Source organism: Nilaparvata lugens, chromosome 4 (genome assembly GCF_014356525.2).
Source record: "Nilaparvata lugens isolate BPH chromosome 4, ASM1435652v1, whole genome shotgun sequence".
Lineage (NCBI taxonomy): Eukaryota > Metazoa > Arthropoda > Insecta > Hemiptera > Delphacidae > Nilaparvata > Nilaparvata lugens.
Window position 1 is genome coordinate 20,009,327 of NC_052507.1, and position 21,541 is coordinate 20,030,867.

Consider the following 21,541-nt stretch of genomic DNA (forward strand, 5'->3'; position numbering starts at 1 on the left):
TTAGAAGGCCCTCTCCGGAAATTAAGATGGTGCCAGAGCAAGGTTTCACATCAACAGTGAAGCTAGATTGCGACAGGCTGCAGTAGGCTGCAGTAGACCCTGTTCAGACTATTGAACACATTAATTATCCTTCTACTCAAGCTCTGCGTGCTGATGGATTTGTGTGCTGAGCATTTCAGTCAGTTGCCAGCATTGAAAGGTTTCAGCTCGCGTGTCGCTTGCTTCTCACCTACAACAATAATTATTCAGACCTGGCTCACACTTTAGCATGTATGCTTTCGTCATTATCAACTCGAGCAGCACTTTATTCGCAGCAATCGGTTTGCACCTGAACCTCTTATGCAAGCTTACTGGAAAGCCCTCCACCACCACCTCAACCTTCATCTCCACCTCCACCTCAACCTTCATCTCCACCTCCACCTCAACCTCCACAAGTCGTGCAAGTGCCTACTTACTCTAAGTGCTCTGTAGATGTGTGCCCAGAATTCGCACAGTTCTGGCAATCGTTCTCAATAAATTTATCAATTCAAAAGTGAACTCATTGTTCAAACTTCTCAAAAGGGCATACTCTTCAGAAACAAACTTCTTCACGAATCGTTCAAACGTTTGTGCAAATGAATGCACCGTAATGATGTTGTTGGAGAGAGTTGTTCTCATAGAAGTCTAATAAGTCAAAAGATTTTCAGTTTATGCATGGAATGGATATATATTTATTCAGCATAGGAACTTAGTATGATAATTTAATCATTATACAACAACATTGAATAACACAACATATTGTTCAAAATTATAACCGTCTGTAAGACTTATCTAGTCGTCTGTCAAGTTATTAGAAAATTTGAAATATGATACATTATCAGTTACATTCTTCCCGATTCTTGATGCTAACAATGTTTTCTAAAAAGATGTGGGATATTCATAAGAATGGAATAGGACTAATATTTTCCTCCACTGAACAAATAGATCTTGGTTTAAGATCAGCACTGACTGGACCGAGGAGGTATAGGCCTACAACATTATAATATGAAGAATATCAATGAATCATACAGAATATTATCTCTAATTCAAGTGAAATATATCTTTAATATAAAAATGTGATATTGAACAATTGAGCCCATAGTTATCAGAATGATAGAATGATTATCGAATAACTCATTTTATATTTTTCTAGAATAGAGATAAATCATTGAGAAAATGCTATCGGATTTCACAACAGAATGTATCAATGCCAAATGTTGTACTTCTCTTAGATATTCATCTTTCTCCGTCGATAGCATTGTAGCAACCGTTACCATTAAACTATTATATTTTTCTAAAATTAAGGGTCTTGATAATAGTTCCACTAAATAATTTGATATTTATTGATTTGAAATATTATCAAGTTGTATGATATATGAAAAGATTAAATTTTAGGAACCACTCAACAATAAATGTCATTAGTAATTTCTTATTCAAAGAAGAAGTTCCTTTTGATTTTCGGAATGATATGAACTTTAATACTTGAATCAATGTTATGCTTAATTAACTTTTATAGTTTGAATTGAAACTGTCACATAGAAGATTGTGTTAATCAAGGTCGATAAATCATCTACGGATATCCGACAATTTTTCGATTCTCAATACTTTTTCATAGCTTCATTCAATCAGTGAGTAAATGAGTATGAAAACCCCATTCTGGAATTGTGGTATAGGCCTACAACATTATAATATGAAGAATATCAATGAATCATACAGAATATTATCTCTAATTCAAGTGAAATATATCTTTAATATAAAAATGTGATATTGAACAATTGAGCCCATAGTTATCAGAATGATAGAATGATTATCGAATAACTCATTTTATATTTTCTAGAATAGAGATCATGCTATCATGAGAGAAAATTCTATCGGATTTCACAATAGAATGTATCAATGCCAAATGTTGTACTTCTCTTAGATATTCATCTTTCTCCGTCGATAGCATTGTAGCAACCGTTACCGTTAAACTATTATATTTTTCTAAAATTAAGGGCCTTGATAATAGTTCCACTAAATAATTTGATATTTATTGATTTGAAATATTATCAAGTTGTATGATATATGAAAAGATTAAATTTTAGGAACCACTCAACAATAAATGTCATTAGTAATTTCTTATTCAAAAAAGAAGTTCCTTTTGATTTTCGGAATGATATGAACTTTAAAACTTGAATCAACGTTATGCTTGATAAACTTTTATAGTTTGAATTTAAAATGTCACATAGAAGATTGTGTTAATCAAGGTCGATAAATCATCTACGGATATCCGACAATTCTTCGATTCTCAATACTTTTTCATAGCTTCATTCAATCAGTGAGTAAATGAGTACTGCCAGCATGAAAACTCCATTCTGGTATTGTGGTATAGGCCTACAACTTGTATCCAGTTACACGAACAGAAATTGATATAGTTTGAGAGCATCATTAAAGTAAGTCCAATTTATGCGACCAGACGTGGACAGAACGTTCGTCCAATTTGAAACAGCAGCATCACTTTGAAATTGCACAGCCACGCTTCACAGCGTTGATTTGAGTGAAACCGCCAGTCCACACATATTTGTGTACTGATGATTCATTCCTCATTCCTGTACTGATGAATAGATGACTACGTTTGTTGAACAAATATACGTTTGATTCCTGTACATGTTAATTTAGTACCTCTATGGAAACGCTGATTCCTAGAAGCATAAGTGAACAAACAATACATGGATCAAAAAATATCCCAATTGCTATCTGCCGAAACATGTTGAATTTGCAGATGGAAATAAATTGGAAGTTACATTTGTTCAAATTCTAATTAATGAATAATTATTATTAAACGATAATTTAAAGCATTTAATTGGGATTCTCGTTTAATAATAATTATGTTGAATTTGCTTTGGACATGATATAAAGAGCTTTCCAGGATTGATTTATGTTTCCACTAGCCATTCTCTTTCATTTTCCACTGACATATTCTCTGAAATGAATTATCACTTTTCCAAGTATAAGCTAAACAACTCCCAACAATCTTATTGATTATAAACTATTACTCTGAATATCTCTATTTGAGTGTGAAAATAGATTCTGAATCCACAGGCAGAGCCTGACACTCATACAACTATGAAAAACTATAAGGCAAAGTTGTAAGAGCATTGAAGTGTATCCTAAATGATCACAACTGTGTTTAAACTTTTCAAAATCATTTTTGAAGAGTCACAAAAACTTATATATTATAACTTAACATAAGTTGAGTGATAATTTGAATCACCTGGTTAAGCATCATAATGCTTGAACGAACTTTCCAACTTTCAACTTCATAATCAACTTATAACTTATTATGACTAAGTAAGAACTTCTCAACTTTCACAGGGATCCTCACTTGTTGAGAAAGAAATGAAATGGATGAAACTTTCAAGCAGTGTTGATATTTCAAGTAATATTTCAAAAACCTTTTCAAGTTGATGATGACTTTTAGAGATTGGTGTCGGCTCTTTGTAAGTAGGTGTATAAATTCGTAATTTCATAAAGACACATCTAAAATTCAACCTCTTCAAATATTCAACCTATTCAAATTTTGTTGATAAGCTTAGATTGGTTGGCAAGTGATATTGATAAGATTGGTCGATTACCAAATGAAATAAGCTCAATATTATTTGCTAGTGAATTATAACTTGAATTTCGGAAGCAATAGATATCTCCAATCCTCCATGAGGCAAGCAATAAGGCATGTTTTAGGTTATGGAATGTGGAATAAACTCTGTATGTAATCCATTACCTCAAAAATCAAAAGTCCAGAGTTTTTGTTATTTATTTATTTTATTTATTTATAATTTTTACAAAGTAGCACTGATTGGGAGAGAAAAACTAAGGATACTCCTTGTACCATTTTTCTCCCAAATTTAGATAACATTTTAAAAGTCCGAGATAGGGTTATGGTTTCACTTTTCTAAAATTTAGTCTATTTTCACTAAAAAAACAACGGAAACTAAGAATTTTAAATTCAGATGGTTAAAAACAGAATAAAAAACAAAATATGACACTCAAATCACCATTAATTGGAACATTTTTGCGTTATCATAAACAACATACTGTACTACACGAAAAGTATAGATATTTTTAATGAGAATATGGTTGATTGTATGGGAATTGAAGTACAGCTATGGATAGGTTTCATTCAGCAGATAAAAATTCTCCTGCTTTCAATCATTCTATGATAATATTTTTGAAAGTTTCATGAACATAATTTCTAGCTCTCGGAGATAGCCAGATCCATTATGCCCACGATGTTTCATCAACATTTTCACTCGAATATTGCAGCAATTTTCTGCGATTCAGCAACCTAACCCGCCCCAATTTGATTACCGGATCGTGTGATGAATGGTTCTCCTTGAGTTGAAAATACTAAGGCTCTGTTGAAGAAACATCAAGTTGTTCATGACTGAAACACAAGAGTGAGTAAACACACCATTTGCTGAGTAGAAGAGGATTACAGGACAGTCACATGCCAAGATCAAAAAGTGAGAATGCGTCATGCTCTTTTTCAACTTGGGTAAACCTCATCTGCACCACCAGAACTACCCTTCAATAGAATTTCATATTTAGGGGTGAGTGAAGCAAAGATCAAAGAAGGCAGTTAAGAATAAGAATAATGCTGCTACAAGGTTTTAGTTTGATTTGAAACTTCTTTATTGTTAATACAATTTTACAAAACAAAAATATATAAATTTGCACCAATGTTTGGCTTAAGACAAGGTTGTCCGCTCTCTCCAACATTGTTCAATGTGTATGCTGATGATCTGTGTAGAAGTTGGAAGCAAAAGATACAAGGAGGCATCCAGATAACTCCTACAATGATTCTCAGTTCACTGTGGTTCGCTGATAACCAGGTAATATTGCAAGAAACTGAGGATGATCTGCAGAGAGCATTATACCATCTGAATCTCCTCAGTGCTGAGTATGGCATGAAGATCTCATTCAGCAAAACGAAGGTGATGGCTTTCCAGGGAAAATATCCATTGAGATCTAAAATAGTCCTAGAACAAGTATCACACTTCAAGTATTTGGGTTGTGATATAACCTATGAAATGGACCAAGACTTGAGTGTAAAATTGAATAGATTCCAATCCATTTGTGGAACAATAAATAGGATTTTGAGAAACAGAGCCAGGAGAGAGACAAAACTCAAATTCTATAAGGTTATGGCTATTCCCACGCTCTTATATGGCTCTGAATCTTGGATACCTAGGAAGAAAGAATGGAGTAGGTTACAGGCTGCCGAAATGAGGTTTTTAAGAGCAGTAAAAGGGTGCACAAGGGAAGATAGGCTTCATAATGTTGATATAAGAAGCGAGCTCAACATAATCTCCATATGGCAGAAGATCGAAGAAAATCGGCAAAACTGGAAAGAGTATGTTGAAAGGATGGAGAGCGACAGGATTCCCAGGGCAGTCATGTTGTATAACCCGGTTGGGTTAGGGGCAGACCCCGTAAAAGATGGATGTGATGGTGAGTTTGAAGTCGGAACAGGCAATTTGCCTAATCCTTGTAGGAAGACGACGACGAAAAATATTTAAATATCCTTCAAAACAATAAAGCCGAAAGGTAAAAATCTGTTTGGGAAACATAATTTTTAAATATATACACACAACTCACGAGAATAACATCAATAAGAATGATTTTTCAATAAGAATGATTCTTCGAGTAACCAATAAGATGAAATAATCACTTTTTGATATTAAAAAGAGCGACTAGCAGATTTTTCACAATAAATGAATTAATTACTCACTGTGACAACGAGATCTTTCAGAAGGTCTGCCATCTTCCTGGTTGACAACCAGGTCTCGTTGTCACAGTGAGTGATTAATAATTCATTCATTGTGAAAAATTTGACGGCTAGTCGTTCTTTTAATATCAGAAAGTTATTTAATAATAAGCAGCACGTGATGGAAAACAACGTTGAAGAATAAAATAATCATTAACAATAAGAAATAGTAGCACGTCTTTCCTGAAATTCCCTATTTTTGGAACGTGAGTGAAACTTAAATACGTCGAAAAATGTGCAACAGGTATCTTGTTTGCTAGTTTTCATGATCACGAAAATAAGATGCCTGATCTAAAATAAATTTAATATTTCATATTTATCAACTTTCTTACACCATGAAGCACCAGCAATATTCTCCAATCTCTGAAAGAGATGAATAATATATGCTATTCTACATTTGAAATTTCATTAACTCATCTTTCCATTACAATAGTGTAGTATATTCAGTTGCTGCTACTATCGTAATATATTGATTCATGGAAGCGACTGGTGAATGCTCTGGTAAGACGATAAACCTGATTGAATGAGGTTTTGGCGTTTACGACAGCTTTAGCAGTTCGCCATTGTTTCCCATATAACCGGCACAGACAGGTCCACTAGCAGGATTAAATTGTTGGCCGGTCTGTATGAGGCTCGTGGTGGAAATTGTACGTCATAATTTACTATTTCTGAGACAACCGATTTTTTCTCTAGAATGAACTCTCAGCTCAATCATGAGGAGACGATTTTTTGTATTTTATTTTCAGGGATGAACATCGGACTCTGGAATTGGGTATTATTGAATTCTTATAGTGTCGTCAGTCTGTTTGTTGAGACCAGTACCAGTACAATCAGAGACAAACGAATATAATTATAATTATTTTCTCTACAATACAATTGACACCGTTTCAAATTATATTCACTTTTTGACTATAGGTTGATGTTGAACAGCTTATATTCAAATTATGCCTACGATATTGAAACTCAAGCTCGAGAGAAAATATCTATTTTCATCAAGAGATATTTGCTTATGGAGACAAATGAATCAATATCATTTGAAGTAATTTCATTCTTCCATATTTGGGGTATCTCACTCATATTCCAGGAACCTCGTAATTTTGGAGACTTATTAGAGTAATAATAATTCTAGAGCCTTTCGAGAACAAACTTTCTAGAAAAAATATTGGTCTATATGCTGGAATATTTTCAATTCAATTAATTACAGTCAATCAACGTTTTTTTTTTTTCAAAAACCATGTTTCCATTTGATAAGGGATTTCACTTCAAATCCTCACTCTGCCCAGAGCTCCACTGGATTCTTTTGGAAGAGTTCATCCTGAACAATGTACATTCTAGAATTTTATAAGTCATTCCGATATTATTCCATTCTATAGTTACATTTTTAATTGAAATACACCTCGGAAAACACTAATCAAACTTCATTCAAATTGAAGAGATCATTTCATTTGTATCCATTTCTAATAACTGCTGGAAAATATTTTAAAACCACTCTCCGATATGGGACTTTGTAATCCTGAAAACGGCATGAAACAGATACAAAAGATGAAGAGAGAGGGTGGTCTGCCTCATTGCAAGCAAGCTTCCCGTTTTTGTTCCTCCTATTAGAAGATAGATGTGTGCTCTTCTGTTTATTACTCATCGCAAATTGAATTCTCATGTGCTTCCTGATAATTTTTGTTTCAGTGCTTCAGAAATAGCAGTCGTTTATTTTTCAATGGTTGGAGACGAACGCATTATTGATATATCTCTGTTTTTCATCATTGATCTCTGTTTCGAATTATCGGAACAAAGGGAAAAGTGAAGCTTTCAACGATGTAGTAGTTCAAAATGGAAATTCATGACAGAGACTAATATATTGCGTGAATCATCTCCATGCATGTTTCTTCCTTCATGCTGTTGGAATGCTTCCACTGCTCTAAGGCTAGTTACATACACATCGATTTTTGGTCGTACGATATTTTACCGTCCTTATAAATTCTATTAGATTGAACAGATGATTTCAAACATATGATGTTTGCCAAGTTCCGTTTAATCTCATAGAATTCATAGTGACGACAAAATATCGTACGACCAAAAATCGATGTGTGTGTAACTAGACTAAGAAGTTATGTTTTATAATCTGCAATACATCGGTTTGTATCATCCGAGCGAAAGTAGAATTGTATCTATCAATACGAATGCAAATCGTAGTAGCTCTGATATATTTCTCACGAGCCAATTTCATAGGTCCTCTTGATTAATCTCTTTTCTCCATTTGATACTTTATCTGGTCCTCACTCAAAGGATTATCATATAGTAGACCTTTGTTATCAAAAACATGTCACCTTGGTGAATGTCAGAAAAGTGAAGATTCCAATCAATTTCATATCATTTTTTCAATTTTATATTGGGCTAAATATTGAGCAATAAAAATTAAATTCGTTCACTCAAGTAAACTAGAAATTTCAAAAACAATCTTCCTCATTCTACTATTAGTATTATAACAATGACTGTTTTATTGAAATCAACTGTTCCAAGTGTTCAGGATAGATTCTTTGAGTGCAATAATGAGGAACCACTGTAATATCTAGTTACAGTTTTGAAACTCTCAAAATTAGGAAATTTCTCTGGAGGGAAACTAATAACATCTGCCGACAATAGGCCAAACTTCTATGAATGGAAGCCTGTGTAGGAAATCTTCGGCCATTGTTCTAATACGAATAATGTTTTAACACCAGTCAGTCGAGAACAAAAGTTATTGGTAGGAAAACTCCAACTCTACCTACAATTGAAATACGGGTTTTGAACAAGAGCACACTTTGAAAAATAATTTTTTGAACATAATTTTCTTGATTCAAGAGCAGTAACATTCATCTAAGTTTCTGGTTTCACTCTCAATACTAAATTGATATGGGTTTTTGGTTCAAGTGATGTGAATCAAAAATATTTTAATTCTGTTTTTGGGAATAGCTTCAATTTTGCAAATGTCACAAAGTCCAAATTAAGACAGTTATCAAATTTAAGTAGAATTAATTATATATTATGTCAATAGTTCTTCGAAGATGTCTTAATATCGATGTAGATTTTAGATGAGAAATTGTTTAGTGTGAAAACAGTCACTTTGTCCGCTACTGTGATTCACAAACCAATGATATGTTATTGATAATCTGTTATTCTCTGTTCCTACCTTGATGAGACACTGTATAATTTGGCAATTATTCCAGTCTTATTGAGGCATATTGTTGATGTAGTTTTTCATAGGTAAAAAACTTATGAGAAAGTAGTACTGCATATCTGTAGTGAGCAATGAATTTAATTTCGGATGAAGTTCATTAAATTACATAGAAGATGGTAATTGTGATAAATTTGAAGTACAGTAATAGCTTGTGGATTGTGTAGCCTACTTTGGGTTGGATTGGGGTATGAACGTGTTTTTACATGGCGTATAACGGAACAATGCTAGCTGCTTATACCGTCCAATTATGGATGAGTGGCATTAAAAAAATACACCGGTTGTTGGTTAGAAACATCCGAAGGCAGCTCATTAGCACGGCCTCCCGTTTCACAAAGGAGCAGAAGTGCACAAAAGCCGTGAGCAGCTTTGGAAATTCAGAGCGGCATGAGAAAATACTCTGCTAATGTATGCAGAGATGCACAAAAAATCGTTGATAGCTTGAGAAAAAATTATTCTTATCACTCACCAATATAATACAGTAATAATATTATAAAAATATCTTATTCTAGTTTATGACTGTGGAATAATGTTATTAGTATTTCAGTATTCTTCTTGAATTAACTTATTGGTACTTATTTTCTTGAATACTATCAATACTTACTTCCATACTCATCACGATTGGCGCTCGCACAACCTTGTTCCATGTCCGTTTTTTATTATACTATTTTTTAATATGGAATAGATGAGATCTCATTCATCTGGGAACATTCCTTCTATTATTCCACCCAGAAAAATTAATCTATCCAATAACCTTGATTTTTTCTATACGTCTTCTGAAGGACTCCCAGTGGATGTTTGGTGGAATTGAAATTCCCATATCATATGTTACTATAGAACTATAATCTAGATAGAGTACCTCTTCGAAACAGTTGTTAACTAAATTAATAATTTTGTCAGGTTGGCATTAAGTTGAGTTGACTTTGTTAGGTTGGCACCAAGTTGAAGATTCAATTTATTTTATTTTTTAGATTTTATTTATTTTATATTTGACACATGAAATTGTACTTGGAAATTCATTGATGGGTTCTGATATATTGATCATTCATAATTGAATACTATTCAACCTCAAACTGCTGGTGCAATCATTTTTATCCCAACGAACAAGTATTAATGAGATAATAATTCATGATTGATTCATACAATTTTCTCATTGATCACGATGTGTTGAAATGATACAGCATATATTATGGCTATGAATAGCAATCCACTGGAGTGTCACAGTTTCGAATGAACGCAAATGAATTGGTACAGGGAAAGAAGACAGGTGAATGACTCAACTTCACTACTCAGGACAACAGGAGGATGAAAGCCTTACTCTCGATCCGGCAAGAAAAGGATTAGCTACCAGCCAATAACGTCGCTATAGTTAATGTTCTCTTTACTATGGTTAGTTTCTCTTATGGTTAGTTCTATCGTTCTCAACGAAATTTTCTGCAAAACCGTAATATTTACTTACTGATCCATTGCGACGAAAATCCGGAGCGACATGAGCAGAAAAGCGTATTTTGCCATTTTGCATTGCACCGCAATAGCCCATCAAGTTTACAACAGTATTACAGCATGTATTAATGCAAATGAAACATCTGCTATAGCATATTTATATTCAATTATAGATGTACATAACTACAATAGTTCGAGAATGATATTCTGAATTCATCGATAAACATACAAATGACAGAGTTATTCTTGTACTCATCGAAATCGTTATTACTTCATTGGGAGACGAATATAATAACGTATAATCTGAATCATTACCTTTTATCTTTATGGGGGAGTGAGATCAATATTGTCAAAGAGTATGAGGGGTTTGGTATGTCAGCAGCTACAGTATTTCCGAGCCAATCAGAATTCAGTAAACTATACTCAATTTTATTGAGTTTCTGTATTTGAACAGCATAACAACTAAATTTTCTTCTCCTGTTTTCATACACGAGTTTCAACAATTCTACTACTTACATTGAATAAATTTGCATAAGATGTAACAAATTGATCAACCATTCTTGATATCAGCATGAATTTCTTTACCTATTTTTCTGTAACAATGCTTGCTGCAACTAACACTGTTTTCCAATTCCATTAATACTCTAATCCACTAATCCCCATTTTGTGTGTTTCTTACAGGTTTGTCGAGCTTACAAAGATGTGTTCAGCATGACAGGATATGGGAGTATGGATGACAGCACTAGATTGAATCACTAAAGTTCATGATGACATGAAGATCTGAGTTCTCAGAGATGAGAAGAAAACAGTAGATATTGTCACTCCCAAACTACTTGCCAACTTAGAGAAGTGTGGTAAAATTGTGTTTCGATGGGAATGAGGACTGAGGAGATTAAGTCGTTTATTCTAACTTGAGTTATACAGTAGTATTTTTTTTTTAATTTGTATATGAGGTGCTTATTAACTAGACTAACATGACAGGTCAATTGGTTTTGAGCGTGTGACGTGACTCTACTTATTTCATGTGTGTGAAAGTGGCTAGAGAAGAGAAACCTGTACTGAGACGTGACGCACAGTGTTCAGCAGGGTTTGAAGATGAGCAGAGGTGATTTGATTCAGTTGGAAGCGTGTCGGAAATGGGCCTGTGATGGAATTTGGGAGTGACAAGTGTCGGATGGTGACGGGGGAGAGTGAGGGCGCCTCCTCTGAGCTGGATGTGGCATGTGCGTCTCGGAAGGAGGCAACAAGATAGAGGAAGTCGTGGAAGGGGCGGACGTCGGCGCCGACGATGAAGAGACCACCTACAGGCCAGCGTCGCGACGCCACGGGCGCCGTCGTCCGCGCAGCCTCTACCGGCGTCTGTTCAGTTTTGCCAAGCAGGCCTGGACCGGCGTTAAGTTCGCCTTGGGTCTGTACCAACTCACATCAACATAATTAGCACTAACTACCTCCTAATTACACTATCTCATTTGCATGTTAATTGTATGTACCATTACTCTAACTGTTGATTTGATAACGACAAATGTCTTGATCGACGTTAAAAAAAATCGGGCATAGTACTTTCATTTTTGAAATGCACGTCTTTCCAATCAAATAACACTCTATTTAATGCACTTTTGCACTCCTACCACTCTCGTGTCCGGTTTCATCAAGCTCAGTCAAGAGATATTTAAACATGATAAAGCCGCTGCACTGGAATTATCGATGGTAACTATCTACATAGATATCATTATTCCAATGTATTTGTAGCAAACCTTATTACCTGGTTTTACCATGTTCAAATATCTTGACCGAGCTTGGTGGAACATAATACCTTCATTTTCGTAATTCATGTCTCTCTAAAGGTGCGTACCGACTTCGAACGTCACTCGAGCAGATCGATAGATGATCGCAGGTCGAGCAAGAGCGGAACGTAAACAGAACGTTAAAAGAGCTCGAGCTTGGCAAGTTCCTAGAGCGAACTAACCAATAGTATTCTATTAACGTTTGTTAATAGTTACGATCTCTGAGTTAGCATATAGAATTATCAACATTAATAATCAATTATTAAATCAACAAAATCAAATAATATAAAATTATAAAAACATTTTTAATAATATTTATAATAGAATTGGAAAAATATTAGAATTTAGAAGAAAGAAGCCGAACTCCCATGTAAACCTTCCACCTTTCAAAAAATTGACAGAAATAACCTTTTTTGTAATAAAACTTCAACACAAAAGCATTAGACATAATATTTATCGTCAATTAATTATATAAACATAATTAATAAACATAATGTATTATTAGGCTTCCCAGCAATGGGATGGATATCCCTGGTCAGAATATTTTATAATTAGTTTTGTCACTCGATCTACTGGATTGAACGTTTCAGATGTGTGAGGTTAGGTTGTAGCGAAGTCAACAATACGACAAGCGCGCGATCATCATTCGAACATATTTCGAACCTCTAGCGAACCCTTGCGTAACATCTCGTGTAACGTTTATCATCGGAGCGTGCGCGGAGCGTGTTGGAGGCGCGAATATCTGTACGTACCTTAATAACAAACTTACACTCTTTATGATGTATTTTACGAATTGGTGAATCACGTTCACGATAGAGAGTACAATGTATTATCAATTCGACTTCAAGTATCTTGATGTAGAATCAGAGTATCTGCATTAGTGTATCTTGCATCTGTAGACTGTTTTCTGGTATCACCTGTACATTAGTGATTATCTGTATAGTAGTGATTGTGGTAATTTATTCTCATGACTTTTGTGGACCATACAGATCAGATTATTCCAATTTACTAGCAAAAATTAGCTACACATTGAATCAGCACTCTAAACTGGATAGGCAATTGTATAATCGTTCAGGGTCACCAGCAATATCATGATTCAATTGACCAAATCTTCATTAATGTTTGAAGATTTTTTTTCTGTAGTGAATGATCCTTGTGTAATAACTTGGATGACTTCCTTATTCCACAAAACTCATTCACTACTTTCATGTCTATTTCAGATCAATTTCAAGTTTCATTTTCCATGCGAATATTGGTTTTTCTCTGTCACTTCTAAAGTGATCGATAGAGCAATCTGATCTTTCAACATGTTGAAATTTTTCTGTCTTGCTGTGAATGTGATGTTGTGGTAGATATTCATATTAAATGGTAATAACTTATTGTGAATAAAGAATTGTGAATGAGAATGAAAATAACTAACTTTATTTGATTTGATTTGAACTTTATATTGTGAAAACTACTGATTTATTTGAACAATAACAGAACTGTTGTTGTAATTTGAAAAATGAATGTCTCAAATTATTCGATACACTAGTTTCGGATGTTACATCATTATCAACCTCAGTAATCTGGAAGCTTGAACATTGAGCAGTAGAATACATAGTGTGGGTGAAGTCCTACGATTGGTCGGTAGATGTTGACCAATGAAGTTTGAGCTCTACTGTCATTGGCCTGGAAAAGGCACGCTCAATTTATCTAGTCTGAGCCGATGACAGTATAGCTCTACCTTCATTGGTCAACAGCTAATGGCCAATCGTAGGGCTTCACACACACTATAATTATATTCTGCTGCTCAATGTTAAAGATTTCAGTTTACTAGAGATTGATAATGGTGTAACATCCAAAACTAGGTTCTCAAATTGGTTTAATTTTATCATTGGTTTTGACAATATCAAGTTGTTACCATGTCATTTGTCAATATGATTAAATCAAAAACTCAACACGCTAATTCATCGAACGCATTCTAGAACTATGATAATTGAATATTGTTTTGAATCGGAAAAACTTTCTCCCATTGAAGAAATATTACAATATTATTACTTTATCCCTTTTAATCCTTAACGATTCGATGCTGGAAAGTTTACTGCAAACACAAGCACAGTTGCAGTAACATTATTTCCATACTTACTAACCTTCAAAACCGTTTGCTGCTCAATGATTATTATTTCCATCCACAATTTATGAGATGGTAAACTCAAATTACAAAGGCTACAATGTGAATTGATTCAGCCTGAGTTGTTCACTCCTTTCGTGATCCCAGTTACGTTTTGATGGGATGCAGGAGTTTATCCCGGAGGGAAATGTTATGTTTCTACTTTGAATGGCAGTACAATATTAAAATTGTTGGTGCGTGAATGTTGATGCCTGAGAATCAGCAGAGCTCACAAACGTTTTATCACAATCAGCGGGCGTGCTACTAATTTCCTGAATAAGAAAGAACAATTGAGCTCCAGGGACTTGTTTTACGCTATTACAATCTTTAATCACTCCCCAGTTATTAGCAGGTCGTAGCTACAGGGTACAGGGATGATGCTTAGTGCTTCCAGATCTCAACAATAAGATTAAAGACTTGGTAAAGTTGTAAACTGAGGCCTACTGAGAAACTTTTATTATTGCAGTCTTTTTTAATGTCTGACTCCGTATCTGAGATAATATGATATTGCAAAAGACTATTTTCCCCTTTCCAAAATAATTTATCCCTGGTACAATAGAGTAACGCAGTCTGACAAATCAGAATCATCTAAAAATAAAAATATTGTTCTTTCGAAATGAACATTATCTTGTGATGTGGCGTTGAAAATAAAAGGAATGATCTGATTCTCAGAATAACACTGGCTTGTCTGATATTATTTTGGAAGCTGACTGAGTATAAGCTTGAAGCGAGAAATATTTCATTTATCCTGTAATTATTGGTGAAGGAGAGTGGAGTTCATCTTTATACGCAGTATTAAATCAGTTCGAATAGTGAAATCATCTCTTGAATATCTTGGATATCGAAATTATAGGTTGTGAATTTGAAAATTATTATCATTTACATCAAGAATGAGATAGAACAGCATAACAATACTGAAGAATAGAATAGAATGACTGCCTTCATTTTTTCTAGAGAGCAAAGTTAGGGTGCAGAATCAGATAAGAATAATGATATATGTGATCTTATATAGCTCAATGAAGCAACTAATTTCTTATAACTTGGAAATGTGCACTATGTTAGAAATTGGAATGTATTCTAAGCTCATACGGCTCACAAGAATGACACTGCGCCAAACAAAAGATAAGGTGAACGTTCAAGGAATGCTCACAGACGAATTTACAGCAAATGTAGGACTTAGACAGGGTGATGTATTGTCAGCTATGCTGTTTAACTTGAGCATGGAAAAAGTAATAAGAGAAATAGCTATAAATTCAAGAGTAACGATAATGAACAGAATGTTGCAGTACATGACCTATGCAGATGACGTAGACTTGATTGCAAGAAATATCCAAACTCTAAAAGATACCTTCAAACAGCTTCATGACGGATCAACAGATATTGGACTCTCAATTAATGAGAGTAAAACGAAGTATCTGGCAAGCAGCAGAGCTCGTCAGATTGGCGACAGATTCATAACGTGCATTAATTACAAATTCGAAAGAGTGGAAAACTTCAAATATCTAGGTTCTATTATCACAGAAGATAACGATGTTGAAATTTATATAAACGAAAAAATAGCTGCAGGAAAATTAAACTACAAATCTATGAAAATTTCATAAAGCCAGTTGTGTTGTATGGTGCAGAAACCTGGGGTTTGAAAAAAGAGATGAAGACCTACTGAGTATATGGAAACGGAAGATTCTGAGAAGAATATACGGTCCAGTATATATTGATGGTGAATGGATACTTCGTTCGAATCAAGGGCTGCGTGACCTGTACAAAACACCACCTATTGTACATGAGATAAAAATGAGACGCTTGAGCTGGTTGGGTCATGTAGAAAGAATGAGCGATTCAAGAATGGAGAATTCAGAGAAAACCCAGGTGGAAGAAGGCTGAAAGGACGTTCACGCAAGCGCTGGCTGGAGGATGTAGAAGATGATCTTCGGAAAATAGGCGTTAGGGGAAGGAGACAGAGAGGAGTGGAGAGGCATTCTAGAGGAGGCCAAGTCCCTGGATGGGCTGTAGCGCCATGGAGTAAGTAAGTAAGAAATGTGCACTGATCGATTAGCCTATTTCCCGATAAAGATTATCTCAAGCTCTCTCAGCAAGACAAGATAATTATAATAATTTGAGATTCCACTTCATCCTATTTCCTATAATAGATTGATTTGAAGTTTAATTTGCATCAATGATGTTTGATGATCCATTATTTTGATTTTCCATTTTTTTCCAACCAACTGTCTTACCTTTTATCTTCTTGGAAATGTTGGATGACTCTTACTCTAGTAATAGTGGTAAGGCCTAGTCCGATTTTGGATACGGACCAAGTGATGATGTTAAGGGAGCAAGTGCCAATTCCCTTCGGTTAGCTTGTATGAATGAGAATAACTCAAACACAAGGCCTATACGAGTATTGTTCAAGGCCTTATGCTGTCAAGGCACTCAACTAAAAGACGAGTTAATCGTGCGCAAATCCCAAGACTAATCATTGAAGAATAGTCACTAAATAATGATAAGAAGTTAAAATAATATTCATAATCAAAATTGGAAACTCGATGACTTGAAAAACGTTATTGCAGAGCGATAGCTCAGTTCAGACCAAACATAATCTTCATTGCTCCCAGTTAATTTACAGGATCTAGTTTATTGTTTATTTAATCTCTTCAAATCGTCATTATATACCAGTGTATCTTCAATTCAGGAAAACGAATGTTTGTAGTCCAGTGATTAAATTGGTTTCCATTACCGTAACTATATTATCCAACAGTAACTATTGGTTAATATAGTTACTGTAGTTTCCATTAAAGTTGCAGAGAAACCTGAATGAGATAAGATTTTAAAGTGCGAGAAGAAAGGATGTTGTCGACATATTATTCTTTTCAAGATAACAGTGGGCCTACTTTTAAAAAAGAAACAGATGAGGATTATTGCTCGCTATCGTAGAGATTTCTGCAATACTGCTGCAAATAATATGGATGTAAATACATGAAACTGATTATAATGAGGTCGAAGCGTAGAGAATAGGATATTAACGTATCAATAATTTTGGAATGATTGGAATCGGAATTAATAATAATTGTAAGTGAAATTTGAGCACATAGCTAGGTATTGAAACTTAGTATAGGATTGAAACGCAGATTTCACCAGGTTCTATTACAGAGTTCGACTGGAAAGTAGTCATAAAAAGTATTCCTGGATGAATGCTCGTATCTAGATGAAACGAAACACATATTTACGGCTTGATCACACGATCACCAGCCGGTATCGTGTCTTGATCAATAGCTAATATTCACTGAAAATTCCATCTATTTTCAAAAAAATACGGGTATAGTGAAACCATTATCTTCTTGCTTTCATAACAAGCAAACAAATCCCTCGTTTCAAGATATGTAATATTAATATGAACATCAAGTAATTCCTATTTATAGAATATATCTATTTCACTAATCACTTTCAAAATAGAATGCATATAATTCATCTGATCAGCAATTCAAACAGTAAATAAAACTGAAAACTCACGCAGAAATTATCCATTGACAGTTTATTGCACTACTTTGGTAATGATAATGACACTTTATCTTGGTTGCAATAATGTGAGCTTCTTTCATACGATGAAACCAGTCCCTATTCTGATTGGAAGAACTTTTCATTTCAAACGTTCTCCGATCTAATGTGAATTTTAAATAATCAGTATTTCGAAAAAAATCTCTGTTGTGAAAGGGTTTTATGATGAATATTGGGGATTATTATGATTTTACAGATCACGTGAGGACATTATTGATGCTATTAAGTCGTAAATGAGAATAAATCTCTAGATTCCAACTCAATCCATTCCAGAAGGATAGAGATCTATGAAGAGCTTCCTTTCCAAGGTAGAAGACTTGCAATATTTTCTTCACAATTTACCGATTAAATTTTCAACAGAAAATTAGAATACGAAAAGCACTTTTGCTGTATCTGTGAAATGAACATGACGCCACTCCTTGGGGATTTCCTGGAGTTTGCCCAGGAAAATGGGGTGAGTGAGCTCAGGGAAATTCCAAACTCTGACAAAGCTTCTATCCATCTTCATGCTTCATGGAACACTGGGAAATTGGAATGCTCTTCTATTTAATGCTGGCTTGTCCCATATTGAAGACTGCATTTCTCTCCTGTTCGGCGGTCAAAGTTATCGTAGATTGATCCATTACTATACTAGGTCATCATTTGAATGAAATGCTATCAACAAGTCCAATGGAAACTCAGATCTCCAGGTACGATTCATCAGCACTCAAATTAAACACTGTAATGAACCATCCTCATACAAAATAATATCAGTAAGAACTAATCAAAACGGATTCGTCTGAATCAATTTGTTACTCCACTTCACGCATGCTCTATTATTAAACTTTAATGAACTACTTCCCATTTTTTATTATCAGGGCTTCTTGAAAGCTATTCCTTATCAAATCACTAGTAATTCTCGATTTTCAAAGACAGGACTTGTTTCAGCCAATTATAAGATATTATGTTATTATAAGATATGTTATTAAAAATTGACCGTATCCGGTTGTGTCTTTGAAAATCGAGGGGTACTCATAATTCAATTAGAAAAATAGTTCTCAATTATTCTCCACCATATTGATTGTACATACCAGTTACATTTCATTTTGGAAATTTTCATCAGTCTCCAGTTCTTTAGTTTCATATTATCATGCATTGATATTTTCCAAGCAGACTGCATGAAATTTATGAATTTTGATTTTCAAGTACTCTGTAGTTAGTATAAGGACAGAATACTGATCAATGTTTCTCGTTTCCGTTCTTCTTCCTAGTTTTTTTTTTCGTGGTGTAGTATGCGTAGGGAAAAGATAGCATGATTTGTCTCATATTTATATCTCTATGTACTGATTTATATAATCAGAGATAACTTACACGATTGAAAAACTTGAAAGATTGTTTTATTATATTGTAATAAAAATTGCAATATAAAAATTAGTTTATTATATTGTATTGAAATAATATTATACTATGATAGGTTTATAACGAATGTGATTCAAATCTATACTGGCTTTATAGAGGAGCAAACAAATCTCTCGTATAGTCCGAATCATTACTGATGCCCTCATGCGTGATAACAATCGAGAGCGTTCCAGTCTCCGAACAGTCAGACATGAGCTTCTAATGTCTTGTATGACAAGGGATGCACATGAACCGTGTTCGATTGCGGGCGAATTGAAGCCATGACTAAATTGTAGCCAGGATTTGAGTGGAAGGCTGCTGTGCTGCATCGGATGCCGATGTGTCTGAATTTGAGCCATATGCTGCTGTAATCGATGACTTGGACATTCTGTCAAGAGATCCCAGTGGGCTCCACAAGTAGCCAATTGATATGTTGGCTTTCTCACACTGCAGAACAACGGACACCAGACGTGCTAATGCTATCATACACTTGACAAGAGTTGTTCAACTCAATCCCTCTCATTATAGAGTCTGTTATCCATATTCATGATCGAATTTACAACTGTTTATTTCAAGTTTTGGGACTAGGACTCATGTTTCATTCAACTAAAGAATTGAAATATTGTGTTAGATCGTTTTTAAAGCGTTTTTTCAAGAGCATGGATATCATACGAGGAGGAGACTCCCAGTTACATTATTCATCACTTCATGAAAACACAGTAGTATAGATTCCATAATCGATAAGGGGAAAATAATACCAACAAGACAGAATCTAAAGGTGTGTACAGATATACGCGCCGCGAACATGAGCAATTAGCTTTTAATCAGCTGATTATATCTGTATTTTTACAGAACCGGTAAGATACAGATATAAAAAGCTTGGCATCAGCTGATTAAAAGTGAATTGCACATGTTCGCGGCGCGTAAATCTGTACGAAACCTTAAGAACTGCATAGCGAACTTAGAAATCATGGATGAAGTAGAAAGATAAAGCTTCAACTCCCTTTTTTTAACTATCCTCTCTTCTTCAACTATCTTTCTTTTTGCGAAATTATTGATCATTGTCGTGGTATTTTGGCATTTCAAGTTATATTTCTGTAGCCATAATTTTTAGTGGAGATACTTTTTTGAAAATGAACTCAAAATTACACCAAACATTGTGCCATCATTATTAGCGTATGGCTTTGAATAATTCCACCTCGCCGTATATAGTCCAAAGTTCCCTAATGGGAAACCGGACACTAAGGTTATAGTGAGCACAATACTTTAAATTTACACTTTTCACTTCGGAATAAAGTTCATTTTGATGTTAAAAAGTCTAAACATATATAAAACTGAAACAAAACACAAAACCACTAAGCCAAATTTAGAAAATATTGAATTTAGACAATACATTTAGAGCCGAAAATTTATAACACGTTACAATTTTGCCATGGCAACCATAATATGATTCAAATAGAATTGTGCTATAATATGATTCAAATAGAATTGGTGTATTCTATAATAACAATAGATAGCTATTTTCATAGAGGTTTACATTCGAAGATTATGTAAGAGAAAAGTTGGGAAGGAGTAAAAATGTTCTTCAGTTATGTAAGGCTTGAACAAATCAGAACCTTTTCAACACAGGGCTCCATTATTATTTGGTTGACTGTTCCCAATTGATGAGTACTCTGGAGGAGGTATGGCGTTCAGCTGGGAGTATTTGATGGGGTGGATGGTGAATTTCGATTAAAAATAAACAGTGAAAATGATAGGTTGGGAGGGGGGAGGTGGTCTGAGCCAAACCGCGGGTGATGAAGAAGATGATAAATTGCCTGGCCACTGCATAACACTAGGCCAACCGCGAAGATAAGCTCGCCTGACTGATGGCCATCACCTTGCTAATGGGATGGAAAACTGAATCGATACCTCTCGACATACCCGTCCTCCCAATTATCTCCTCCCCTCCTCCTCCTCATCACCACCACCTGCCTACCAAATCATATTTTCCGAGCGTAAATCGATTACGAAAATGTAACTAAACTGGGCTCAATGTACAAATTAGTGTTTTGTGAATGCTAATTGCAGGATATGCTTCCCAACAGCAATAAGCCGATGAGTTCTGTTGTTTTGCTACTCCCTCTTGTACATGATTTTGTTTCATCGCAAGCTTTATTTCACCGCGATAGTTAATTGCCATGAGCAAGAGTATCATGTTT

General features: G+C 34.7%; 1 protein-coding gene across 6 annotated transcripts in view; it reads left to right on the forward strand.

Moving 5' to 3' along the window:
* LOC111047668 (Kv channel-interacting protein 4) overlaps window positions 1–21,541 on the forward strand; it is a 157,330-nt gene that overhangs the window by 95,650 nt on the left and 40,139 nt on the right. For 3 of the 6 annotated variants that reach the window (XM_039426889.1, XM_039426891.1, XM_039426890.1), the window contains one exon: window positions 11,160–11,886. The exons of the other annotated variants lie outside the window; for them this stretch is intronic. In XM_039426889.1, coding sequence (XP_039282823.1) covers window positions 11,700–11,886 — 187 coding nt within the window. In that variant the 5' untranslated portion in view covers window positions 11,160–11,699. The remainder of the gene's footprint in view (window positions 1–11,159; window positions 11,887–21,541) is intronic. 6 annotated transcript variants of the gene reach the window in all.